General features: G+C 43.2%; 1 protein-coding gene across 1 annotated transcript in view; it reads left to right on the top strand.

Annotated features, from left to right (window-relative positions):
- The first annotated feature begins 458 nt into the window (after nucleotides 1-458).
- Nucleotides 459-27,513, top strand: part of PARP12 (poly(ADP-ribose) polymerase family member 12) — a 42,897-nt gene continuing 15,842 nt past the window's right edge. The window contains exons 1-5 of the mRNA XM_036246954.1: nucleotides 459-781; nucleotides 5,633-5,762; nucleotides 8,776-9,052; nucleotides 10,841-10,942; nucleotides 17,201-17,324. Coding sequence (XP_036102847.1) covers nucleotides 459-781; nucleotides 5,633-5,762; nucleotides 8,776-9,052; nucleotides 10,841-10,942; nucleotides 17,201-17,324 — 956 coding nt within the window. The remainder of the gene's footprint in view (nucleotides 782-5,632; nucleotides 5,763-8,775; nucleotides 9,053-10,840; nucleotides 10,943-17,200; nucleotides 17,325-27,513) is intronic.

Below are 27,513 nucleotides of genomic sequence, written 5' to 3'. Positions count from 1 at the left end.
CGCAGCCCACCTGACGCACGCGCCGCGCGCACAGCCCTGCTCCCGCGCCCTCGCTCGCCCGCTGCAGCGAGGAGCAGCCCGCGCTCCGGCGACGCCCCGTCGGCCTCGAGGTGAAGGGCTCCGCGAGGCGCCCGCCCTCCCAGCGCCCCAGAACCGCTTTGCGGGGCCGGCACGCCCGCGGCCTTCCGACGGCGCAGATGATGTCCTGGTCGGGCTGGGCGGCCGCCTCGGCCGGGGGCGCCGGGGGCGCCGGGGGCGCCGAGGCCGCCTCAGCCGCCAGGCGCCGAGCCCCGCTCAGCGGCGGGCCCGGGGGCGTGGCGAGGCCGCACAGGTTCTGCTTTCCCCCGAGCCTGGGCAGCTTTCGCTTTCGATTCCCGCTGGCGTCTCCTCCCCGCGGGATCCACCCCGCCAGCCGGCGGCCCGACGGGCAGTGCGCCTCCGTCGCCGCCGCCGTGGCCATGGCCCAGCCCGCGTCCGTCGCCCAAGTGACCCAGCTGCTGTGCGCGGCCGGGGGCGCCCTGGAGCTGGAGGAGCTGCGGCGTCGCCTGCGGGACGGCGGCGGCGCGGGCGCGCTGGAGCGGCTGCTGCGGGAGCGCCGGCACTTCGCGGTGGCGACGCGGGCGGACGGGGCCGCCGCCTCCCAGCGGGTGGTGCTGGCCGTCTCGGCGCTGCGCCTGTGCCGCGGCCACCAGGGCGCCAGGGCCACCTGCACCGGGCTCTGCGGGCAGCTGCACTTCTGCAAGTTCATGGTCCTGGGGGCCTGCCGGTTCCAGAAGACCGGGTGAGGCGGCGGCCCGACGGCGGGCCCCGGGGGCGGGCGGGCGGGGCGCGGGCCCGGGTCCCCTCCTCTCCGGCCCGCCCTGAGCCCTTCCAGTCCGGGAGGCGAGTTGGTGGCCGTTCCCCGTAATTCTCCCCAGCGTGCATTTATGGAGCGCCTGCTGCACGCCTGGCCCGGGGAGAGGGCGGAGGCCCGGGTGGGGGTGGGGTGGGGGACTTTCTTAAGAACGCGCCGCGCCTGGTTTCCGGGCCCCGCACGACGCCCTGTCTGCTGGGCTTTGAGGGCCGCACGCCGGCGGCTTCCTCAGCCCCGCACCGGAGACATCTTTCCAAACCGCTCAACCCCGGTGCTCACCGGCCAGCAGCCGGTGGAGGCTTCCGTGGCCTTTGGAAGGTGCACGCTCCTCATCGGCCCAAAGGCCCTGGGGACGCGGGCGGGCCGCCCCAGCCCCGCCCCCCGTCCCGTCGGGGTCGGGGACGCTCAGCCTTGGTCCCCCTGGTGGCCTTTTCTCCGCGTGGGACGCCTTTCGCGTCTGCCCCGTGAATCCTGGCCGCAAGTCAGACCGCACTTTCCTTTCTGAGCCCTTGTCTTCCTCTCCGTCACGCCGCCCGGTTCTGTCCCCTGAGCGCCTGCCCACGCCCCTGCCCGGGGAGGGAAGCGGGGTCTCCCACGCTGCAGCAGCAGGTGCTCAGGGAGCTGGACCTCACCCCGAAGGTGACAGGAGCCCGTGAAGTGGCGGGAGAGAGCTTGGTGTGGATGCTGATTTACAGGCTGATGTGATGGGCACCTGATTGGAAACGAGTCCCCTTATCTAAAGAATTGTGCCTTTTTCTTCTATCCCCGTTTTATTTTTGTTGGTTTGGGTTTTTTTTGTTTGCTTGTTTTAGCTTAACGCAGTAGACATTATTTTTTGCTCCTGTCCGGGGCAGCAGTCCGCATAGGTAGGGCCTTTCATCCCTGCGGTCATTCGGGGAACCCAGGCTGGCTGACCTAGACTCGACCCTGCCTCCTCAGCCCGGGCTCTTCAGGCCATCCTGGGTATCCGGTTCCAGGAGGTAGATGGAGAAGACACAGAATAGAGGGCTGGAGAGAGGTGTATGTGGGCCAGGTCTAGAAGAGGTAGTCATTCTTCCACCTAAGTCCTCTGGACCACAGGGACCTCATGGGCTCACCTACATAGGGCTGGATGTGTGTGTGTTGGGGGGGATATGTAGTTCCTGGGAAGCAGCTGCCCAGAAATCTCTAGATCGGAATATCCTAAGGCCCAGGAAAGGCCTGCAGAAGAAGGGATGTATGTGTGAAAAATTTGGGAGAGGTGGGAGGTTAGTGGTGGTGTGGTGACAATATGAGGGAGGTGATGACTCAGATTCCTGTCAAATTGCTGACTCAGAGATGACTCATACTTTAATTTCTTGTTGTTGGTTGAGAGAGCCAGGGAGGGTTTTGTTTTGAAGTGTGCCCGGAGGCCTGTACCTTGGGAGGACAGCCAGGGCCCTGATTGGCTGGTTTGGGAGTTGGTGGTGGTGCAGGCCCTGTCTCCAGGAGTGGGTCAGATCCCAGGTGGGGTCTGAGGGTGGAACCCTGAGGAAATTGGGCTTCAGGGACTGGTGGAGAAGAGGCACCTCAGGGGAGAATGAGGAGCAGCAGTGAAGAGGAAGGTGGACACAATAAATGGTGGATAGATGGATCAAATTATGGGGGTAACTGGTGGATCTTGTTAATGCTAATATCTGTTTTTGTTTTTGTTTTTTAACCCTCAACAGAGGATATTTTTCCATTGACCTTCAGACAGAGTAGGAGGGAAGGAGAGGGAGGGAAAGGAGGGGAGAGAGAGAAACATTGATGTGATAGAGACACACCAACTGGTTGCCTCTGGCATGAGCCTGACCCAGGCTGGGAAAGTGAACAACCACCAAAGTACGTGCCCTTGACCGGAACCGAACCAGCAACTCTTTGGTCCTCAGGCCAACGCTTTTACCACTGAGCCACATCGGCCAGGGCTAATGTCTGTATTTGATAAGATAAAGATGGCAGCCCTATTCTTAGCCTACTTCCCAAAATTTGGGGTTAAATTTTACTTGTCTTGGAAATCTGGACATCTGCTGTTTACTGGCCTAGATGATTCTGAATTTTCTTTTTTTTTTTAATTGAATTTCTTGGGGTGACAATAGTCAATAAAACCCACAGGTTTCAATTGTACAGCTCAGTAATGCATCATATGCACACTGTATTGTGTGCTCACCACCCAAAGTAAAGTCTTTTTCTGTCCTTATTTATTCCCCTTTTCCTCTCTTCCACCTCCTCCCATCCTTCTTTCCCTCTGGCAATCACCATACTGTTGTCTGTGTCTAGGTGTTGTTATTACTTAGTTTTTAAAATATGTTTTGATTGATTTTGGAGAGGGAGAGAGACATTGATGTGAGAGAACTATGGATTGGTTGCCTCCCGTACACACCTGAAATCCAGGCATGTGCCCTGACTGGGAATCAAACTGGCCACCTTTGGGTGTACCGGACAGTACTCAACCAACTGAGCCACACTGGCTGGGGCTATTATTATTATTATTATTTTTTTTTGCTTAGTCCCTTTACCTTTTTTACCCAGCTCCCCAAATTCCATCTCCTCTGATAGCTGTCAGTTTGTTTTATGTATCTCTGCTTCTGTTTCTATTTTGTTTGTTAGATTATTTTGTTTATTAGATTCCACATCTTTATTCTTCACCTTTTCCTTTTCCTTGAGGTTCACACAAGAGTTTCTTGCACCTTCCTTCTCTGACTGTTTCTGGGTCATGCAGGGAGAGTGTATGTGATCAATTGTATTTTTTGTGCTTTTTCCTGACTGGTCTTCCTGAACCCCGCAGGTCAGCTGCTTCAGAAATAGATTCTCACTGCTGCTTCTCACTGGTGACAGCTGGGAAGGGCCCCTGGTTCCTAACTTTCATTCTGTGCTTAGGGGGGCAGTTAGCATTGTGGTCAAGAGCACAGCCCGAAGGACAAGCCTTCCTTGTTCCAGTCCTGCCTCTGCTCACTGCTAGCTGAGTGATCTTGGGCAAGTTACTTTATTCATTCATTCATTCATTCATTCATTCATTCAGTTACTTTATTTATTTATTTATTCATTCATTCATCCATCCATCCATCCATCCATCCATCCATCCTCACCAGAGTACATTTTTCCATTTTTGTTCAGATAGAGTGGGATGGAGAGAGGGGAAGAGAGAGAGACATCCACGTGAAAGGGACACATCGAGTGGTTGCCACCCGCATGACCCATCCAGGGCTGGGGACAAACAGTAACCAAGGTACGCGCCCTTAGCAGGAACTGAACCCGGGCCTCTCTGGACCACAGGCCGATGCTCTAACCGCTGAGCCAAACCGGCCAGGGCTAGTTACTTTATACCTGAGCCCCATTTCCATCATCTGCAAAATGGGGATAATAGTGCCACCTACCTCAGAGTTTTTGAGGACTAAATGAATGAACTCATAAAGTGTTTGGGCAATCCCCAGTTTCTTGTAAATGCTCAACAGGGTTCAGCAGCCATAATCATTATAATGATTAGATAGATTTTGCTTTGATTAGATAGATTTGGCTCTGGCAGCACCAATTATTAGAATGTTCTTTTTTTCTCTCCTTGCCTACCTCCTCCTCAACCCTAAGAATTTGGCTCAGGTTCTTTCTTGTTTGCTTCCCCACTTCTATCACGGTCAGGTGTCCCTTCTCTCCACACTGATGTATTCTGAACACAGCTGATCTTGCACTTTCTACTCCATTTTTGAATCATGTCTGTGTCTTACACCTCCACTAGATGAGAGAAGGGGAGGAATCAGGACTCCAAAGTTTTTGGCCTGTACCATAGAAGAGGGAAATGACCTTTTACTAAGATGGCAGAGCCTGTGGGAGGTGCAGATTGGAGGAGTTGATCAGGGGTTCAGTTTTCTTTTGAGATGCTTATAATCATGATGTATGAGATACAGCAGTGACTGAGTTGAGCAAATGGTATTTGCCTGACTCTTCCGGGTCATGTTGATCCAGGCAATCAATTGAAGTCTTTGGATCATTGGGGCATGGTGCCAGTGCCTGGCTCACAAAGAATGTTTAACAAGGGTTTGTTGATCAAAAAAATGGAGGAGGGGAGGAGAGAGGGCTGGACTTCAGGGGTGTGTGTGCATGCTTGTGTAAGTCCTTATAACCATAAGGCATCCACACTTATTTATTCAGCCATTGTTTAAGTGTCCAGTGACTGGTATGCTATGACTCTTCTTTGTGGACTGGACCTGTCATTCTCATTAGATACCTGCTGAGAGGCACTATTCTGGGTTCTAGAATTCACAAGTTACCATCTTTTCCTTTGTAAATAAGCTTTATGTTTTATGGTTGTGTAGAAATACTGTTTTTTCTCCAGTGTGAGAAAAACAATGTAACTGTTCTTGTAAAATTATCTTAAGGACCGATTTCACTAGCTCTCTTAGCTTGCTTGGGCTGATGTAACAAATTACCACACATTGGGGGGGCTTAAACAACCGGAAGTTAATTTTCTTACAATTCTGGAGGCTAGAAGTTAGACATTAAGGGTTGGTTTCTTCTGAAGCCTCTCTTCTTGGCTTGTAGATGGTCATCTCCCTATGTCCTTACATGGCCTTCCCTTTGTGCAAGTCTGTGTCCTAGTCCCCTCTTCTTAAAAGGAGACCAGTCAGATTGGATTGATCCCCCTACAGTGACCCCATTTTAACTTAATAACCTCTTTAAAGGCTCTGCCTCCAAGTACAATCACTTCTAAGGTACTGATGGTTAGGACTTCAACTTTAAGAATTTTGTAAACACAGTTCAGTTGTCACCATGTCTGCTCCTTTGCAGGAAGAACTGCAGTCACACCTTGACAACAGAGCACAATCTGAGTGTGCTGAAAACTCACAGTGTTGACCACCTCAGCTACAGTGAACTCTGCCAGCTCTTGCTTCAGAACGACCCTTGGCTTTTGCCGGAGGTGAGTGCCAGGAGGGGATGGGTATGTGAGTATGTAATTGGGAAGAGGCAGGAAGGTTGGAAGATAGGAAATACTATGGCAGAAGAAAAGCCAAACCCCCCCATCATGACCACTGGGGTCTGCTTGCAAGAGACCTAGATTGAATTCCTGGCTCTGTGACCTTGTGCCAACATTGTCCCTTGAAGCCTCCTTTCCTTTTGTATCAGTTGGGCTTGTACCTCCTTTCCATGGCTTCTGTGAGGTTGGGGCAGCCTGTTTGGCCAGTGGTTGCAGCAAGACGTTATTTACACAGTTGAGGGGGTGAGAAACTCCAGCCAGCCCCTCGCTGTCTAGCAGGACTTGGAACCATGCAGACATCGCTGGACCCAGTTGGGTCTGTGGAGAAGCTTTCTAGGGCTGCTGACAGGCAGATGATCCGCTGTCTACTAATTCACTTGCACCTAGGATTTTGAACTTTAGTTGATGTGAATTCTGATGTTGTATTTCCGGTATTAACCACATGTTTCAAAGCTCATTGCAATGGTTATGTAAGACTTTGGGTCCTCCTAGAAGCAGACACCAAGATGGGATAATAAGTGTGAGAGATTTATTGGGGAATGAGCAGAAGAAGTTGGGGTGAGCCTTCAGGCAGGATGCAGGTCTGACATCTGTGGCAGGAGATGGGGAAGGAAGGGGACTGGACAGAAAGATATCTTGACTGTAACCCACTTCTAAGAAAACTTCGACTTGACCAACGGCAGTTCTGAGCTAAAGCCTTCACTGTTGGAGGTGGCCTGCATCTTCTCAGAATGTCAAGCTCCATTGTTGGCTGGGAGCATCCGCAGGAGTGTAGCCTCTGTGTGAACAAGGTAGTGGCTCCAGAGGGCAGCAGCAGCTGGGCTTGAGAGTTAGCTGTGCTCTGCAGCACATCTGAGCAGTTCCTTCTTGTGGCTAGGGTTGTGTGGGATGCTCTGACACTATTTCTGCAATGAGGCAATAGTGATTAGATTGGCATATATATATATATACATATATATATATATATATATTAATCCTCATCCGAGGATATTTTTACATTTATCTTTAGTCAGAGTGGGAGGGGGAAAGAAAGAGAGAGAGAAAGAAACATCAATGTGAGAGAGACACCTTGACTGGTTGTCACCCACACGACCCCAACCGGGGCCAGGGACAAACCACAACCGAGGTTATGTGCCCTTGGCTGGAATCAAACCTGGGATTTTTTGGTCCGCGGGCTGATGTTTTAATCACTGAGCCAAACCAGCCAGGGTTAGATTGGCATATTTTAATGAAAATTCTTCCATATGATTCAGTTAAAATCACCCATTTGAGAAAGGTGCACAGTGACTGGCACATAATAAGTATTAACTCTTTTGCCTTTTGAAAATTAGTATTGATTTAATTCAACTAACTTTTATTGACTATCCTCTATGAGTCAGGCACTGGCGATAAGGAGATTAAAAAACCCTGTTCTGCCCTTCCAGGAGGCACATTTACTGGGTCAGACAGACAAGTCGGGATAATTGTAAGGTGTTGTTTTAGATGCTCTAATAGAAGCATGCTCTGGTATTGGGGGCACAGTTGGCGCTGGTCAGGGCATCCTGGAGTAGGTGGTGCCTGCTGAAGGATTATTGAAGGATGAAAGTCCGGGGAAGGAGACACAGAGAGGAGGGAACTGGGCATGGTCAATCAGGAGACAGCACCTGGATTTAGGGTTAGAGAGGGGAGAAAAATAAATGGGTGGGCAGAGACTCATTCATGCAGCCTTCTATATCACAAGGAAGGAGTTATTGGGGGAGGGGTTTGTGTTTGCAGAGTGGGCATTCCCGTTTTGGAGAGACCATCTTGTCAGTAGTGTGAAAAATGTGCCAGAATGTGACCAATCTGGAGTGTATAGCCTCTGTGTGCTTGGATGTACAGATTGGTTCAGAACACAATGCCAGCAAATGGGAGCTAAGACCATAAACTTGGACCCAGTATGCATTTCTGCGAGGACTTCTGCTCTCAGGCTAGACTCCTTATCTGATGACCAGTTGAGGGCCATCACCATGATTCGAACATCCACTTGTGTTCCAGGCATTGTATTAGCCACTCCTTGTATTTCCCATTTAATCCTCACAGTAGCCCAGCAATGTAGGTGGGATTATTCTCATTTTAGGGAATTTAAAAACTGAATCTCAGAGCTGATAGTGGCTTGCTTAAAGTCAGGCAGTGGCTTGCTTAAGATTATAAGTGGCAGAATCATGGTTAAGGCTCAGTCTTCTCTGGCCTTTCCCTTGGGGACTTCTATCCCTGGAGTGGGGTCCCTGCCAAATCTTGCCCAGTGTAATGCCTATGAGTTTAGTGGGGGCCCTTAGTGGTCTCTGGCCTGGTTTGCATCTACAAGAATTCAGGGTATAGAGAAGAAGGAGCAGTTGATTCAAGTTCTAGTCCCAGCTTTGCCAACAACCCAGTTCAATAGCCATGTATGTGCCAGATTGCTGTGTGACCTAGGGCAAGCTGGTTAACTTCTCAGAGTCTTTTTGCTCCTTTGAGAAACAGAGGGCTGTATTTGGCCTTCTCCAAGTTGCTTTAAATCCTCAGAGCCTCTTTGACCTTGAGTTGTAGAAAAAAGGGTTGGGAGAAACTGGGGCATGAGTAGGGGAGAGTTGGTGAATCAGGGGGAAAGGTGTAGGTAGAATATAAGGGTGGTTAGAAGCTGTTTCACAATTTACATTAAAATGTCTCCTGTGAAGGAGTAGCTCTGTTTGAAGTTCTTTGGCTTTTCCCAGTGGGGGGGGGGCTTGTTCTGAGAAGTCTGTTGTCCACCCTGCTTCCACTTTAGCCAAGGGCATATGTTAACAGTTATCCATTTAGAGTGAAGGATATTCTCATTTTGTGTGGCCTATATGAATGAAGGAATCACAGCAGTGGCTATGTCTCTAGGGGAACCTCTTCTAACCAGTGCACTGGTCAGTGGGAAGATGGTGTAATGTGAGGGCTTCTAAACTCTGTCTTTTCCCTTCTCTCTCAACAGATCTGCCTTCACTACAACAAAGGAGATGGACTTCATGGCTCTTGTTCCTTTGGGAAGCAATGTGTCAAACTCCATGTCTGCCAGTATTTTTTACAGGGTGAATGCAAGTTTGGCAAGGGCTGTAAGAGATCCCATGATTTCTCTAGTTCTAAGAATCTGGAAAAATTGCAGAAGTCGGGCATGAGCTCAGAACTGATGAGCAGGCTGCCTTCCATTTATAGAAATGCTCATGACATCAAGAATAAGAGCTCTTCTCCGGGCCCACAGAGGACTTCTGGTAAGGTTCTGGGCTGGGGTCCCTGGATTCAAGCTGGACATTAAATGGAATGTGTGACTTTGGATAAGTCGGTACTACTTTTAGTAAAATGCTATGAGTGATTCCTTTCTAGCTAATGGGGGTTATGAAGATGAGTTGAAATCATGGCCGTGAATAAGCAAGACATTCTACAAAAGTGCCAGTTGGTGTTGACAGTGAATGAATTCCCTCCAGGCCTGAACTACACTGAGATGGGAGACTGCTTCTCTGTGCAGTTGTCCCTCTGTCCCCTGGAGAGCTTGCCTTTCACTGAGGGACCCCAAAGTTAAGAATGCCATGCTGCACAACTCTAGGGGCATCCTTTGCATTGCATTCCATTTTGATTGTTTTAAAAATGAGTGAACAAAGCATAGAGGAATGTTGGTTCTCTTCTTGAGATGAATAAATGAAATTTTTTTTAGTCATTGTAAATTCACTTTGTTCACTGCCCATCTCTGGCATCTGGGCAGTGCCTGGCCCATAGTAAGCACTCAATTTATTGAATGAATGGCATGCTAGGATAATTACTATTTTTTAAAAAGGAATGTCAGGCTTAGTGACAGGCATATGGAGAAATTCTGAGTAGAGATTGTTTATGTAATAAGCATTTCTTGAGTACATCTTGTGTGGGAAATAAAGACTGTAGTCCCTGCCTTGCTGTTGTGGCTTAGTGGTTGAGCGTCGACCCATGCACCAAGAGGGCGCCGGTTCAGTTCCTGGTTGGGGCACGTGACCAGTTTTGTAGGCCAAATCCCCAGTGTAGAGCATGCAGGAGGTGGCCAATCGATGTTGTCTCTCATTACTGTTTCTAGCTCTCTCTCTAAAAGAAACCAACAAAGAAAAAAAAATTTAAAACAAGAACATGGTCCTTCACAAAGGTCATGATATATTGGTGTCCCTTGCATTTCACAGTATTGTCTGTTGGCTGGCCATTCTGGTTATCCATTGTTTTATTCAACAAATTTTAGTGCTTGTCGTGTGCTAGTTACTGTCCTGGGCCTTGGTTATGTCTTGGTGACTATGAGACACTGCTCCCTCCAGGGATGCACAATCAAATCCACTTGTTTGCAGTAATATCTAGGATTATAAATAGACCCCTTCCTAAAATATCAGGTGTCAGGACTACCAGCAGACAGACTTATCATGCTAATCTTATCTGATTTTTATATGTAACAATTATACTTGCCATATGTGTGTTTTCTTCACATTTTGTTTGATTAATTTTGGTTAATTTCCTTCAGTAGTAGGAAGCCTAGAAGTAGACAGGTTTTGCTTTAAATAGACCTTGAAGAGTTCAATTGGATTATGACCTTGTTGGCAAGGGAGGGAAGGATATCTGCCCTTGGGGATAGAGGGAGGTGACCTCCAGGGTCCCATTGGTATAGGTTTTGAAGCCCAGCCTATGGATGTCTTAGGGGCACATAAAAAAAAAAATGAAGACGAATAACAAGATGATAGGTGATACTAAGTAGAGAGGGTTTGCTATATGCTTGCTTATATGATGGTAGGTGGGGAGTATTAAATATAACTATTAGGTGTAAAGGCTCATTGTAGCACTAGTAAAGGTAAACTTTAAAATCACATGTCCTTTTTATATTAAAATTATAATTAACCTAAATTAATTGAGGTTTTATTTTGAGAGGTAGCCTTTCTATTAATTGCTTTTTCCTTGGTATTTGTACCTAATTCTAATAGTTCAGTCACAAATATTTGCTATTAGAATTAAATTCAGTGGCTGATGATATATACCCTTATGGTGTTTCTTTGTAGAGAGAAGAGACAGTTCAGGTTCTGTATCCTCAACGACTTCTAACCAAGAGGAGAGTGATGAGATCTGCTTGTATCATATCCGGAAAAGTTGTAGCTTTCAAGGTAAGTTACAGGGAACCCCTTCATCCACGTGTGGGTGGGATAACTGCTTCTCATTCCTGGAGCTGTGTTCTGAGACTACCCACAAAGTCTTCTCCCAGTCTAGAGAGGGTCAGGCCTTCTTAATCATGAGCTGGTGTGGTATTCAGCCAAATTAGTTCCGAAGCAATTTTGTTGGGGAGTTGGGGATGGTATAAATTATTCGAGTTTCTAAAACTCAAACTGTAGAAGATTTTGGGGGCCATAATTGCATAACTCTTTGGTTCATGCAGTGAGTGAATCCTTGGTCAGCATAGCGTGAAGTGCACGAGATACAGATGCCTAGTCTAGTGGGAACAAAGGTAAGTGTCCTTCATAAAGGATGGTCATAGACTTAGAGATGCCTTAGAAACTGGGAAGGCCCTTCCTGAGGAGGTGGTAACTGTGTTTACTCTTGGGGGATGAGTAATTATTAAGTTGTGGTTTTCTCTCCACAGTCCCTCTTTTATCATAAATAGCAATTGTGTCTATGCTGTGTTTATATTTTTACTAAACCTTTGTTTTCTGTTTGCTGCTGACCTGGGCTTTGACTGAAGAATGAGTCTTTCTCAGATTTGATCGGTGACTCCTCTTAAAAAACAAACACCACAACTTCTTGTTTCATTTTCAGTCTTTAAAAACTACCCAAGCAATTTATAATAGTACTACTTTGTAAGAGAGTCTAATAATACAGAATAAAGTCTGAAGTTCTTCAGCTTTCCCCAAAGGTAAACACATACCATGTTGTCATGGTATTTGTTTTACATAGTTTTCAGTGGATGGGAACATGTGACATATTATTGAACCTGCTTCCTTTACATGTGTCTTGGAGGTTTTTTCCATGTTAGTTAGTACATGTAAGTTCACCTTGTTTTTAAATACAGTTGTGTAATATTCAATTGGAGGGATGTTCCATTGAGCATCTGAATATACATGTGTATTTCCTTAAATAGGTTCCTAGAAATGGAATGTCAAAGGATATGTGTCATATATACATATGTATGTATACTTTAAAAATCAACACTGAGATCTAATTTATACACAGTAAAATGAATCCATTTTAAATGTACACTCTGAGTTTTGGTAAATGCGTATGCTCTTGTAGCCATGACTCTAATCTAGATATGGAACAGTTCCCTCATTCCAAAAATTTCCCTTATGCACCTTTACAGACAATCCTCAATATTCCAACCCCAGGAAATTCCTGATCTACTTTTTGTTGCTGTAGGTTAGATTTGCCTTTTCTAGAATTTCATATAAATAAAATCACACAACATGTATTCTCCTGTACCATCTTCTCTCACTGAGCATGTTTTTGAGGCTTGCTCATGCTGGAATATCCATACATTGTTCCTTTGCTGAGTAGTATTCCGTTACATGGATTGACTACAATTTGTTTATCCATTCAGATGTTGATGAACATTTGGGTTTCCAGTTTTTGGCTTTTTACAAATAAAGCTTCTATAAATCTTCATGTACAAGTTTTTGTGTGGATATATGTTTCCACTTTGCTTTGGTAAAGACCCAGAAGTGTAATTACTGGATCATGTGATAAATGGGTGTTTAATTTGACAAAAAACTGCCAAACTGTCTTCCAAAGTGGATGTACTACTTTACCTTCCCACCAGCAATGTATGAGCATTCCAGTTATTCTTGTCAACACTTGGTATTGTCAGCCATTTAAATGTTAGCTATTCTGCCCTGGCTGATTTGGCTCAGCGATTAGAGCGTCAGCCCTTGGACCAAAGAGTTGTGGTCAAGGGCACATACCTTAGTTGGGGTTTGATCCCCACCCTGGTTGGGGTCTTACAGGAGGCAACCAATCAACGTGTCTCTTACATCGATGTTTCCCTCCCTCCCTCCCTCCCTCCCTCCCTCCCACTCTATCTGAAGATAAATGGAAAAATATCCCCAGGTGAGGATTAAAAATAATAGTAAGTAAATAAAATAAAAAAAGTAAATGTTAGCTATTCTAATAAGTGAATAGTGATAGCTCATTGTAGTTTTAACTTGCATTTTTTGATGACTAATGTTATTTAAAATTTATTTTCATTTGCTTATTGGCCATTTGTATGTATTCTGTGAAGTATCTATTTAAATCTTTTGCCTGTTTTTAACATAATAGCTTTATTGAGATGTTGAGTATAACTCACATACTATCCAAATCACCTGTTTAATAGTTTCTTTTTTTTTCTTGCTGTTGTTAATCCTAACCCGATTCATTAATTTTTAGAGCGAGTGGAAGGGAAGGAGGGTGTGTGTGTGAAAGAGAGAGAGAGAAGAGGGAGAGAGAGAAACATTGATCTGAGAGAGAGAGAGACATCAATTGGTTGCCTCCCAAATGTGCCTTGAGCAGGGCTGGAGATGGAACCTGCAACCCAGGTATGTGCCTTTGACCGGGAATGGAACCCGTGATTCTTCAGTGTGCGGGCTGGCACTCTAACCACTGAGCCACACCAGCCAGGGCAATAGTTTCTAATGTCAAAGCATTGGACAACCATTATCACAGTCGATGTTAAAATATTTCATCACCTCCAAAGAAGCCCTGTATCCATTAGAAGTCACTCTTATTCTCCCCTCCCCTCCAACTTCTGGCAACTGCAGACTCACATTCTATCTCTGTGGATTTGCCCAGATATTTCACATAAATGGAATACAATATATGGTCTTTGTGACTTTTTGTGATTTTGCCCATTTTGGGGATGTTTGATCTCGTTAATGAGTTGCAAGAGTTTTGAATATTTATATGTCTTTGCCAGATATAAGTATTGGAAATATATTCTCTGTGTTTTCATATTCATTTTCTTCATGGTGTCTTTTGAAGAGTATAAACATTAATATTGATACCCATTGTAATATTTTTTTAATGGTTTGTGTTTTTGTACCTTAAAATCTTTGCCTATTCTAAGCTCACAAAAAAATGTTTCTCATACTTTTTTTTCCAAAAGTTTTATAGGTTTAGCTTTTAATATTTAGATGTATTACTTTTGATTTGTTTTCTCTAATAATTATTTTCTTAGGTATTGATTATTCTGTGTGAGTTAGCGGCCTGGATGTGTAAATTTTTCTTCTGTGTGACTCTTGGTTGTCTGCTCATGTTGGTAGAATCTCTGTGCTGATTCTGATGCCAGGCTCAATGGGGGAAGAGGCAGTATGTCTTGCTTGGTGGGTAGACTGCTAGCATATATCCTAGGACTGGGGGCTTTAATGACTCTCTCATAGGCTTCTTTCTGCATCCCTTATATCTACACTCACATGTTTCATGGGACAAATAGCAAGGTTGCTGAGCACAAGCAAGGCACTGAGGGAATGCCTGCTCTGGAGGGTCCCAGTTACTCTCATTGTAATTGCCTGGGTGTATTCCTTGTTTCTTGTTACATTGAACTTTGAGTTTGTGAAGCCCCCACACCCTTCCCACTTCTGTGGTAGCTCTCTTCTGCATACTTTGTGTGTGTTTTTATTCTGTCTTTATCAGTTTGATTCTGTTTCATATTTTTAGGAATTCTTCAATAAATCTGTTCTTTTGATGGAATGGTTTATTGTTTTCTAGTGCTTTAGGATTTATTCTTTCTGTGGTCTTTCATTTCTAGGGCTGTAGAGAGAAAGGGGATGTAGATGTGGGTACTCTGACAAATTGATTGGTTTCTGTGGCTCACCTTTTAGAAAGCCTAGACTCACTAATACCGCAATGAGGTGGGGAACATTTGAAGTAGGGAAGGAAACTGAGAAAGGGACAGGAGGACCAGGGCAGATGTGGCAGAGAAAGCTCTCATGCCTCCATCACTGAGCCGGCACTCAGCTTTTGCCAGCCACTGTGGTGACCTATGTGGCACCTTTCTTTCCTGGTGCCTTCTTACTTATGAGCACTGGGGACTCCATACTTAGCTCAGATTAAGAACCAGAAGGCTTGAACCTGCTGTTTGACCATAATCTCTTCCCTTGGCCCACATATGCTTCTCAATGAAGCATCAGTCTGGAAGGCAGTGGGTGGTGTGTCTTCCCTGGAGGTGCCTTCTTAAAGAGAAAATCTTTCTTTAGGCCATCCAGATTTTACCTGTGCTAGGGTGTATAGATGCATTTATTGAGGGTCATTTCCCTTAATGCTCCTCAGGAGGAAACAGGAAATCTTATTTGGTTGTAACCTCTGGACCACAGTCATGACCTCATCTATCCAGGCCAAGTCTTCATTATCATTCTTGTACACACTCCTAGTCAAGAGTCCAAGAAGCTCTAACTCTGGACAAGTCAGGATGTCCTGAGTCCCCAGTGTGGCTATTATCCAACTGTGCTTATCTCAGAGGAGATTCCCTCAGTTGAGGCCTCTGCTCTTGTTCTCTGTCCTCTTAGTCAGGTGCTCTCTTCTGCCCAGTTGGCTGGGCCCCAGGCCTGGCCTTTGACAAGTCCAGGCAGCCTCCCCACCTTCCTCAATGGTGGTCCTCACACCACAACCTTTTGTAGAATCTCTGGGAAAGAAGTGCTAGTGAGACTTACCTGAAATAATGCTTAAAATTTTAGAAAATTATAATTATTGTCAAGTGTCACATTAGCCAAGCTTCATTGTTGCTATTTTGAAAGGTGAATTTAAAATGTACAAAGGACAGTCAATAAGAAAGGTCTCCTTCACACCTCTTTTTCCCAGTAACTAGATTGTCTCCAGAAACTCACTATTACTAGTTCCTTTAATATTCTTTCATAAAGATGGTTTTTTCCCGGCTGGTGTGGCTCAGTGGATTGAGTGTCGTCCCATGGACTGAGAGGTCCTGGTTCAGTTACTGGTTGGGCACATTCCTGGGTTGCAGGCTTGATCCCCTGTAGGGAGTGTGCAGGAGGTAGCCAATTGATGCGTCTCTCTCACATTGACGTTTCTATCTCTTCCTTCTTCTCTCACTAAAAAATCAATATAAACATATTACAATTTTTTTCTTTTTCTTTTTTTTTGTGTGTTAATTCTCACCTGAGGATATTTTTTCATTAATTTTTTTTTTTTAGATAGAGTAGAAGAGAGGGAGGGAGAGAGAGAAACATTCATGTGAGACATTGATCAGCTGCCTCCCGTACCACCCTGACAGGGGCTGAGGACTGAACCTGCAACCTGGGTATGTGCCCTGGACCAGAAATCGAACCTGCGACCCTTCGGTCCTCAGGCCAATGCTCTAACTGCTGAACTGAACTGGCCAGGGCTCACAAAGATTTTATACAGGCACAAGTGTATATGTCTAGTCTGTTACCTTCTTTCACAGGCACACTACACACATTGTTATATCTTTTTTTCACTTAACTCGATATTTAATTTTTTGGCATATATCATACATACCTTGGTTCAAAATTCAAAAGGTGCAATAAAACCCCAGAAATTTCTTCATAATTCGGTCCCAGCCACCCAGTTCCCCCTGCAAGGAATAATATGTGCATAGATGTGTATTTAGTGAAAATATTTCTACTTTTTTTTTCTTTTCTTTTTTACCCCAATATATCTTGGAAGTGGGTCCATAGGAGAGTGCCCAGAGCTTCCCATTGCTTTTTTCCCCTGTCTCTCTGTCCTCTCACAACATTGCTCTGTATGGATAAAGCAGAACCTCATAGAGGATATTGATAGGTAGAGGTTGTGGGCTGCATTCTGGGTGAGGCCCTGGGGAGCACAGGGAAGGCATGGGGGAAGTCAGCTGAAACCTATAGACCTAGGCCATTCATTATGTGTATATCTGCAGGGACAGAGCAGTGTATAAAGATCTTCAGGGGTATAGGGGTGTGTGGAGGACAGGTGATTGTGTTAGCAGCTGGAAAGATCAATGTGTATTAAAACAACACTTCTGACCCACTTGAGATCAAAAGTGTCTGGGGATGGGATGGTAAAGCTGGCTTCGTTTTTAGTGTGACTACTACCTGTCCACCTGCTACTTGAATAGCAGTAACACATAGTCAGACTTCCACCTGCTAGGATGAGCATTTGACCTTCTTGTTATCAGTTTCTTTACTATCATGAGATGAAATTCATATATAATGTAGCCTACCAACATAAATTATTTGAAAAATCAGTGTAATGGTCTCTTGAAAATGTATATGGTAAACTACATAATATTTAAATATCTAAATGCATAGATATGACTGTACTAAAAATAAACAACTCTTCTACAAATTTCCAGAATGTTCCCAGGTCAGCACTCAGCACCACACTCACTGAGAACCATGGGACTAGGTCATGCTGTCTAATGCCAAAATGTCTACTTTATATTTTTATTTTAGATAAGTGCAATAGAGTTCATTTCCATTTGCCTTATCGATGGCAGTTCCTGGATGGAAGCATGTGGAAGGATTTGGACGAAATGGAACTTATTGAAGAAGCATATAGCAATCCCAGTAAAGAAAGGTAGGAAATATGTCACATGTGTCTGCTTTGTTCCTGGGCTTTGATGTGTGGTGTGGGAAGTTTAGACACAACAGGGCTTAGTTTTGATGACCTTCACACACTCATATACTTAGTAAGCAGATTGGTCTGGAAGTGGAATTTCTGTTCTGGGAATTGGAAGTTAATGTTCATACTGGAGGTTTGGTGTCTCTGTTCTCCCACCTTCCTCTCCTTTCAGGCAGAATCTCTGGGGGATGGAGGTGGTGGTAACAAGTGAGTTCTGAATTATTTGTTGTTGGGACTGATCATGTACGTATATCCTCACTGATTTGTGAAGAAAAGCGAGAGGCAATAAGTTGTGAAATTTTAACCTTTGCCTGTGAAGTCATATGGCTGAACTACTATTTATCCAGCCTTTAAATTCTTTATTTTTCTAAATGTGTCCCAGTATTTTCACTTAGTCAATTCAGAGTAAATGGGCAAGTCCTGAGTAGCTTTTCTTTCGAATACTTATGTCTTGAATTGAGCTTGCTAAAATATGTTGCCAAGAAGAGAATTTGAGCCTATTTTTTGAGTGAATAAAATAAATTTGTGCTTAGAGTACAATTATATGCAAATTGCTACTGCAAAGTATATGAAACAAATGATTTCCCTTAGGAGGATTAAATGGCTCACAAATCACCCTGTCTCTCTCTCTCTCTCCCTTTTATTCTGAGGCAAAATTTATACACAGTAAACTGCACAGATATTAAGTACATAGTTCGGTGAATTTGACAAATACATACACTTGTATAGCCAACACTGATCCAGGTGTAGATCATTTTCATCACCCAAGCAAGTTCCTGCTTGTCCCCTTTTAGTCAGTGTCCACCCCCATAGGCCACCGATGTTCTTATGTCTATCACCATAGATAGTCTTGCCTGTTCTTGACCAACAGCTAAGTGGAACCATAACTTGACTGTTGTGTCTGGAGTCTTTCTTTCAGCATTCTGTTATCAAGACTCATTCCTGTTGTCTTGCCTCTTGGTTCACATGTGCACAGGCTTCCACAGGGCAGATGTTCAGGGATGAATGGCTGTGGGTAGGCTGGGTTCATCCTCAACTCTGCCAGGTGATACCAAATTGTTTTTCAAAGGGATTGTGCCACTTTCCACCACCAAACAGCTCCCTAACATTTGTTATTGTCTGCCGTCTGAACCTTTCCTAGTCTGTCTGTCCTAGTAGTTTGTTCATTTTGGGAGGGTAGTGGGGGGGAAGGCTGTGTTGTGTTTTTGTTATTTTCGTTTTAGGAATTTAAAAAATTTTGTTTATTAAATGTGTATTGAAATTACACTCTTCCTGTCAGATTATAGTTTTGTTTGTTTTTTAATCCTCACCTGAGGACACTCTTCCATTTTTTGTTCAGATAGAGTGGGAGGGAGAGAGAGGAAGAGAGAGAGAGAGAGAGAAACATCGACGTGAAAGGGACACATCGAGTGGCTGCCACCCGCACAACCAACCAGGGCCGGGGACAAACTGCAACCGAGGTACGCGCCCCTAGCGGGAACTGAACCCGGGTCTCTCTGGACCACAGGCTGACGCTCTAACCACTGTGCCAAACTGGCCAGGGCCAGGTTATGGTATTTGATCATAAAGAAATTTTTCTTAAAAAGTCTTAAGGACTGTTTTTAATTTCTCCCTGCGTGTGGTGAAGTATGGGTTCAGTTTCATTCTTATGCAGATGAATGACCAGTTTTGTCAAAGACCACTTTTTAACAATGTATTTAGTTTAAAAATTTACAAATTGTGGTAAAATATACATAATGTAAAATGTACCATCTTAACCATTTTTAAGTATACACTTCAATGGCATTAAAAGTACACTCACATTGTGTGTGAATTAGCCATTTCCAGAAGTTAATTTAGTTTTAAACCAATCAAAACTGAGCCAAATTTGGCAAAATGTTAACACATTTTATAGCTTATTTTCACTCTCAGCTGGCAAATATTACTTTTTAAAAGTAGGCCATCTCTTCTCCACCAGTTTTCAATGCTGCCTTTGTCAGGTGCCAAGTTAGCAAATACATACCCAAGTCTGTTTCTAGCCTCTTCTGTTTCGTTGGTCTAGTTGTATCAATACCACACTGTCTTATCTTGTAATGCTTTTTTAATTGCATCTGGTGAAGCAAATCTCCACCTTGTTTTTTTCATATTATCTTGATTCTTCTTGGTCTTTTGCTTAGAAATTTGAAAATCTCCTCGGTTTTCACAAAAACAAACCCTCTGTTCTCTGTTGTGACTTTTTAAAATTGAAATTGCATTAACTACTGTCAATTTGGGGAGAATTGACATCTTTATGATGTTGAGACTTTTTTCATATATATAATGGCATCTTATTTATTTAAATCTTTAATATCTTTTAGACTTTTTTTTTTTTAGGGATCTGTTAACTCCTTCACTTAAAAACTTTAAAAAAATTGGCGTGGCCTGTGTGGCTTAGCAGTTGAGCCTTGACCTATGTACCAAGAGTTCACTGGTTCGATTCCCGGTCAGGGCACATGCCCAGGTTGTGGGCTCCATCCCCAGTAGGGGGGAGGGCATGCAGGAGGTGACCAGTTGATGTTCTCTCTCATCAATATTTCCATCTCTCTCTCTCTCCCTTCCTCTCTCTCTAAAAATCAATAAAGAAAAAAAATTGTTTTAAAAACTTAAAAAAAATTGTATTTTATTTTTTTCTCCAGTTTTATTGAGATATGTTGACATACAACACTATATAAGTTTAAGGTGCACAGCATGACTTGACATACATGTATATTGCAAAATGATTACCACAGTAAGTTTAGTTAACATCCATCACCTCATGTGGTTATAAAAAATTTTATCTCCTTGTGATGAGAAATGTTAGGATCTACTCTCTTAGCAGCTATCAAATATGCTATACAGCATTGCTAACTAGTCATCATGTTGTACTTTCTATCCCAGTTAAAAAATTTTTAAAGTTATGTTTTCTTTCTGCTGATGCATGGAAATGTAATTGACATTTGTATAATCTTATATCCTGCAACTTTCCTAAAATATCTTAACTCAGAAGAATCTACTGTTAATTTATGCAAATTATATATATAGTTATATATTCTAGTAACTGTATGTAAAAATTAATATGATTAGTGAATATTTTTATTTTTTTGTAATTCTTATCCATTTTATTTTTTATTATTGCCTTATTATAGTGGCTAGGATGTCCTTTATCATACCGAATAGGGGTGATAATAGCTAAACTATTATTAATTTCATTCTTTTTTCCTTAATTTTAAAAGTAGTAACTTTAAATGTTAAAATGGTACTCAGTTAAGCATGAATAAATATTTGAAATCTTTGGCCTTATTAAGGAATTCTAATTTTATTCCTAGTATGCAAGGAGTTGTTTTTTAATTGTATATGGAAATCGAAGTTTATTGAGTGCTGCTTCTGCACTGATAAGGAGCCCATGTTTCATTAATGCAGTGAACTACATTAATTTTCTAATGTTAAGTTCACTGCATTCCTGGACTTAAGTCATACTTAGCTGGAATACACACACTCACACTCACACTCACACTCACAGTGTTGAATTTGATTGCACGTACTTAGTTTAATATTTTTGCATTTATGTTTGGAAGATTGGTTTATAATTGCCTAGTTTTTTTTGTTTTTGTTTGTTTTTTTGTTAATCCTCACCCGAGGATATTTTTTCCATTGATTTTTTAGAGAGGATGGAAGGGAGGGCGGGGTGGAGATAGAAACATCAGTGTGAGAGAGACACATCAATTGTTTGCCTTCCACACGCACCCCAACCAGGGCTGGAGATCAAACCTGCAATCCAGGTTTGTGCCCTTGACCAGGAATCAAACCCAGGACCCTTTGGTGCAGGAGACCAACCCTCTAACCACTGAGCTACACCAGCCAGGGCTTTGCCTAGTTGTTTATTATTATTATTATTTTTCCTTTATTGATTTTAGAGAGGAAGTGAGAGAGAGAGAGAGAGAGACATTGATGAGAGAGAACACTGATTGGCTGCCTCTTGCATGCCCCCCACTGGGCATCAGGCCCACAACCTGGACATGTGTCCTGACCGGGAATCAAACATGCGGCCTCTTGGTGCATGGGTTGACATTCAACCCCTGAGCCACACCAACAGGACCCTAGTTTTTTTATCTTAAGAAGTTTCTAGCCTTCTGAAAATGATATTGGGATGATTCCTTTTCTGTTCTCTGAAAAAAATTTATGGAAAATTAGACTTCTTTTTTTCCTTAATGATTGATCATAAGAATGTCTAAGCCTAATGTTTAATTCATGGGGAGACTTTAACCTACTGACTCAATTTCTGATAATTGTTATAGGACCAGTCAGGTTTTCTATTTTTCCATGAGTCAATTTTGGTAAGTTTATTTCTAGGAGTTTGTTCATTTTATTTATTTTCAAACTAATTGTCATAAGGTTACTTGTGTCTATGGAATCTTTAATTGTGTACCTTTTACACTTCTTTTTTTAAAAATTGATTTTAGAGAGAAAAAGGGAAGTGGGGGAGAGGGAGGATGGGAGAGAGAGAGCGAAACACTGATCTGTTGCCTCCCTCTCCTTGTTTTTCTTGATTGATCTTGTAGAGATTTATTAATTTTACTAATTTTTTTTTTGAAGATCCAACTTTTATCCTTTTTTGATCTCATATTTTATGAGATCTCATGGTTTATTTCTAAGTGTATTTTAAAATTTGTTTATTTAATTTCAAATTCTTTTCATTGTAGTCAGAAAGTATGGAGCATATAATAACAGATTCTTTGAATTTTGTTGTGACTTGCTTTATGAGTGTAGTACATGGTCAGTTTAAGTAAAAGTTATGTGTATGCTAAAAGTTTTTTGGATATAGTTTAGATGAAGTATATTAATTACGTAGTTCCAATCTTCTATATCATTATTGATTTCTTTGCTGCTTTAATCAGTTACCCATAGAGGTATGTTAACACTATAAATTTGTCAGTTTCTCCTTGTAATTCCATAAATTTTTGTTTCATGTATTAAATAGTGTTGTAAAGCATTTACAGGTTTAACATTTTTCTGTCCTTTAGGAATTTGAGCCTGTTAGCAATGTAAAGTGGATGCTTTTTGTTTCTAGTAGTTATATTTGCTTTAGATTTGTTTTGTTTGTTTGATAGTAATATAACTATGCCAGCTGCTTTTATTTATTTTAATTTTTTTCTTTATTGATTTTAGAGAGACAGGAAGGGAGAGGGGAAGAAAGATGGAAATATTGATGAGAATGAACATCAGTTGGCTGCCTCCTGCATGCCCCCGACTGAGGATTTGGCCCACAACTTGGGCATGTGCCCTAAGGGGGAATCGAACCAGCAACCTCTCAATGCATGGGTTGATGCCCAACCAATTGAGCCACACCAACTGGGCCGTGACAGCTACTTTTAGTTTTTACTATTCTTTTACTTTCAAGCTTTTTTGTCCTTATATTTTAGATATATTTCCTGTAGACATCATAGAACTTATTTTTTCAGTTTGACAATCTGTTTTTGTTTTTTTTTTTTAAATCCTCACCCATGGACACTTTCTCTATTTATCTTCAGATAGAGTGGGCGGGACAGAGGGAGGGAGAGAGAGAGAGAGACAGAGAGAGAAAGAGAGAGAGACATTGATGTGAGAGAAACACATCGACTGGTTACCTCCCACATGACCCGACCAGGGCTGGGGACCAAACCACAACCAAGGTACCTGCCCTTGACCAGAATCGAACCCACAACTCCTTGGTCCACGGGCCAACGCTCTAGCCGCTGAGCCAAACTGGCCATGGTGACTGTCTGTCTTTTAATTAAACATTAGTTTACTTGCATTTCTTGTTATTACTTATATATTTGAATTAACTTTTTTTTAACTTAGCATTATCGTTGGATGTTTTACAGATGTCCCCCATTTTTGCCCTCTCCTCCCAGCTCCCACCCCTCACCTGCCTTCCCCACACTATTGTCTCTGTGCATTGGTTTTGCATATGTGCATAGAAGTTCTTTGGTTTATCTCTTCCCGCCCTTACTACCCCCTTCCCTTTGAGGTTCATCAGTCTAACAACCAATTTGTACTCCTTAATCCCTTCATCTTTTTCAACCATCCCCCTAACCTCCTTCCATCTGGCAATCAACAAAAAATTCTTTGTGTCTATGAGTTTGTTTCTGTTCTGCTTGTTCATATGGTTTGTATATTCAATTGTTGATAGATACATATTTATTGCCATTTTATTCATATTTTTGATCTTCTTCAAGAAGACCCTTCAACATTTCATACAATACTGGTTTGGTGGTGATGAACTAACTCCTTTAGCTTTTTCTTGTCTGGGACACTTTATGTCCATCGATTCTAAATTGACAGCTTTGCAGGATAGAGTAATGTTGGTTGTAGGTTGTTGCTTTTCATCACTCTGAATATTTCTTGCCACTCCTTTCTGGCCTGCAAAATTTGTTTTGAGAAATCAGCTGACAGTTTTATGGGAGCTCCTTTGTAGGTAACAAACTACTTTCTTGCTGCTTTTAAGATTCTCTCTTTGTCTTTATCCTTTGGCATTTTGATGAAGTGTCTTGGTGTGGACCTCTTTGGGTTCATCTTATTTGGGACTCTCTGTGCTTCCTGGACTTGTATGTCTGTTTCCTTCACCAGGTTGGGGAAGTCTTCTGTCATTATTTTTTCAAATAGGTTTTCAATTTCTTGTTCTCTTTCTTCTCCTTCTGGCACCCCCAAGATGCTACTGTTGGCACTCTTGAAGTTGTCCCAGAGGCTCCTTACACTATACTCATTTTTTGGATTCTTTTTTCTTTTTGCTGTTCTGATTGGGTGTTTTTTACTTCCTTATATTCCAAATTGATGGTTTGCTCCTTGGCTTTACCTACTCTACTATTGATTTTATATAAATTATTCTTTAGTTCAGTTAGTGTATCCTTTATTTCTGACTGGTCCTTTTTTATGTTGTTAATGGTCTCACTAAGTTCCTTGAGTATCCTTATAACCAGTGTTTTGAACTCTGCATCTGATTGATTGCTTATCTCCATTTTGTTTAGTTCTTTTCCTGGAGTTTTGTTTTTTTCTTTCATTTGAGACATGTTTCTTTGTCTCCTCATTTTGACTGCTTCCCTGCATTTGTTTCTATGTATTAGGTAGCATTGCTATATCTCCTAGGTTTTGTAGGGTGGCCTATTGTTGTAGGTGTGCTGTAGGATCCAGTGGCACAGCCTCCCTGATCACCCCAGCTGGGCCCTCGAGGTGCACCCTTAGTATGGACTGTACACCCTTCTGTTGCAATTGAGTCTTGATTGCTGTTGGCATGTCGATAGGAGGGATTTACTCAGGCTGATCAGCTGCAAGGACTGGCTGTGCCCACTGGCCTCTGACTCCCTTGGAGGATCAGCTGTGTAGGGGCCCACCACACAGAGCAAGACTTACTTCAGCAGGGTTCTGGTACCCACTGAGTTCACTCACTGAGTGTGTCACTTGTGGAGGTGGTTGAGTGGTGGTGTTTCGATGTAGTCTGAAGCTGCCCGCTGGGTGTGCTAGCTCTGGGCCAAGGTCAGCCACTGCCTATGTTCTACCTAGAGCCACCAGGCATAAGCTATAAAGTGATCTGCAGATGGCTGCTTCTTGTGCTGGGCTTGGGGGTGCCCAGGAAAAGCCAATTTGTGAACCAAGGCTGGCTGTTTCTAGTGCCAGGCCTGGGGGACTTAATGAGAGGTATGGTGCTCACTGAGACCAGATGCTGCTTGTTTGAGAGATTTTAGGAAAATCTGAAGCAGGATCCAAGTTAGGCCAATCCTATGGTAAAGCCATTGGGAGCAGCTTAGGTAGGCCCAAAAGTTGGGTGGGGCAGGGCCTCAGAGAATCACCAGGGCGGGGCAACCAGTGTGAGCCAGGTTGTTGGAGTCCCAGATATGGCTGCCACCTGCCGCCCTGGGGAAGGGCTCACCAAAGGATCAACGGCCTCTGACAGCACGTCTGTCCAGGAGAAAGCTGCCTCTCCAGCTCTTGCCTGATGCCAAACAATTCAATTCTTCTCCATATATCTCTGGTGCCTTTCAAGCTGCCTTCCCCAGGCTGGAGCCTGTAGGGTGGGGGTTTGAGTAAATCTGTATGGGCCCTTTAAGAAGAACTGTCTGGGACTCTAGAAGCCTCAATCCCCACTGTTTTTTTTAATCCTCACCTGAGGACATTTTTGCATTTTCCTCAGATAGCAGGAGGGAGAGGGGTGAAGAGAGAGGGAGAAACATCGATGTGAGAGAGACACATCGACTGTTTGCCAACTACATGACCCCAACCAGGGTGGGGACAAACTACAACTGAGGTATGCGCCCCTAACAGGAAGCGAACCTGGGACTCTGGTCCGCAGGCCGATGCTCTAACTGCTGAGCCAAACCGGCCAGGGCCCCCACTGGTTTTTACAGCCAGAAGTTATGAGGACTTCTCTTCCTGGCACTGGAACCCTGAGCTGGGGTGCCTGGTGTGGGAATGGGAGGAGTGGACCTTCCCAGCCGAGGTTTTCCTCCTGATTTTTGCCTGTCTGCACCTCCGCCCCTCCTATCAGTCTCAATGTGGCTGCTTCTTTCATTTTGTAATTGTAGGACTTCCATCAGCTCAATTTCAGGAGGTTCTGAATGATGGTTGTTCTGTAGTTCAGTTGTCATTTTGATGTGGTTGTGGGAAGAGGCGAGTACCACATTTACCTACACTGCCATGTTGACTGGAAATCCCGGAAAATCACATTTGAGTTAATGTTTACTGTCCACCTTGATTTTTTGCTCTATGACCTTTTTCTGTATTTCTTTTCTCTTTTTGGTTTTCTTTTAGACACTTTTCCTCATTTGATTTTTTTTTTTTTGGTCTACTAATATGTACTGAATATATGTTCTTTTACTGGTTACTCTAGAAACCTAAACAGGTTATTTAACTTAGCAAACTTGAACAATTCAAGCTAATGTATACTTTTAATCATTCTCTCCAACTAGAAAAGAAATGTGAATTCTGGGGTAGTGCTATTCAAATTTATTTACTATTTGTTTGAGTTTGGGCAAATTACTTAACCTTTCTGTGCCTCAGTTTTCCCATATGTCAAGTAGATAAAAATAGTTTCTATATCAAAGGATTATTGAGAATTAAAAGAGTTTAGTATATGTAAAACACTCAGAAAAGTGCCAGGTATATAAGATATGCTATGTACATGTTGCTTCTATTCTTTTAGTTCCAGAAGTTGGAAATTAGCATTGTTTTATATAGTCAATATTTGCTTCAACTTACACATTTATCATTTTATTTTGTGCTCCACATTCTTTTGCCATATATTTCATCTTGGATCATTTTCCTTTTTAAGTTCATCTCCTAGACGTTGCCTTACTAAGAGTCTAGTGGCAAATGTGTTTTTTTGTTTGTCTGAAAATGTCTTTATTTTATTCTCATTCTTGAAAGAGTGTTTTATTGGTTATTTTATTTAAACTCCTCAAAGATTATTCTGTTGTTTTCTAGCTTACACTGCTTCGATTTAGAAGTTAGGTATGAGTTTAAAGGCAGGTATAATAGTTTCCTAAGACTGCCTTAAAAGTTTACCACAAACTTGGTGACTTAAAACTAACAGTAATTGATTCTGTCACAGTTCTGGAGGCTAGAACTGAGGAATCAAGGTGTCAGCAGGGCCACACCTACAGAGTAAACACTCAGCATATGTTAACTATTGTTGTTTTGGCTTCTAAGGATTTCCCTTTCTTACCACCTCAGCAGTGCATTAAAAATTTTTTAACCAGCATTTTCTGTGCAGTGAAAAGAATGTCATGATAACGAGTTTGATTTTATTTTTGCATGAAAAAACAGATCTTAAAAAGCAGCTCTCCCCTCCCCTCTTTGGAAACATTTTTTAAAAATATGCATGTCGCCCTGGCCAGTTTGGCTCAGCGGTTAGAGCGTCGGCCTGCGGTCCTGAGAGACCCGGGTTCGGTTCCCGCTAAGGGCACGTACCTCGGTTGCAGTTTGTCCCCGGCCCTGGTTGGTCGTGCGGGTGGCAGCCACTCGATGTGTCCCTTCATGTCGATGTTTCTCTCTCTCTCTCCCTTCCTCTCTCTCCCTCCCACTCTATCTGTACAAAAAATGGAAAAATATCCTCGGGTGAGGATAAAAAAAAAAAAAAATATGCATGTCACATTTATGTTCACATCTACCAGCTGAG

This window comes from Molossus molossus, unplaced genomic scaffold (genome assembly GCF_014108415.1).
Source record: "Molossus molossus isolate mMolMol1 unplaced genomic scaffold, mMolMol1.p scaffold_m16_p_7, whole genome shotgun sequence".
NCBI classification, from domain to species: domain Eukaryota; kingdom Metazoa; phylum Chordata; class Mammalia; order Chiroptera; family Molossidae; genus Molossus; species Molossus molossus.
The sequence above is the reverse complement of the archived record's forward strand: the minus strand, read 5'-3'. Positions and strand labels throughout refer to the sequence as shown.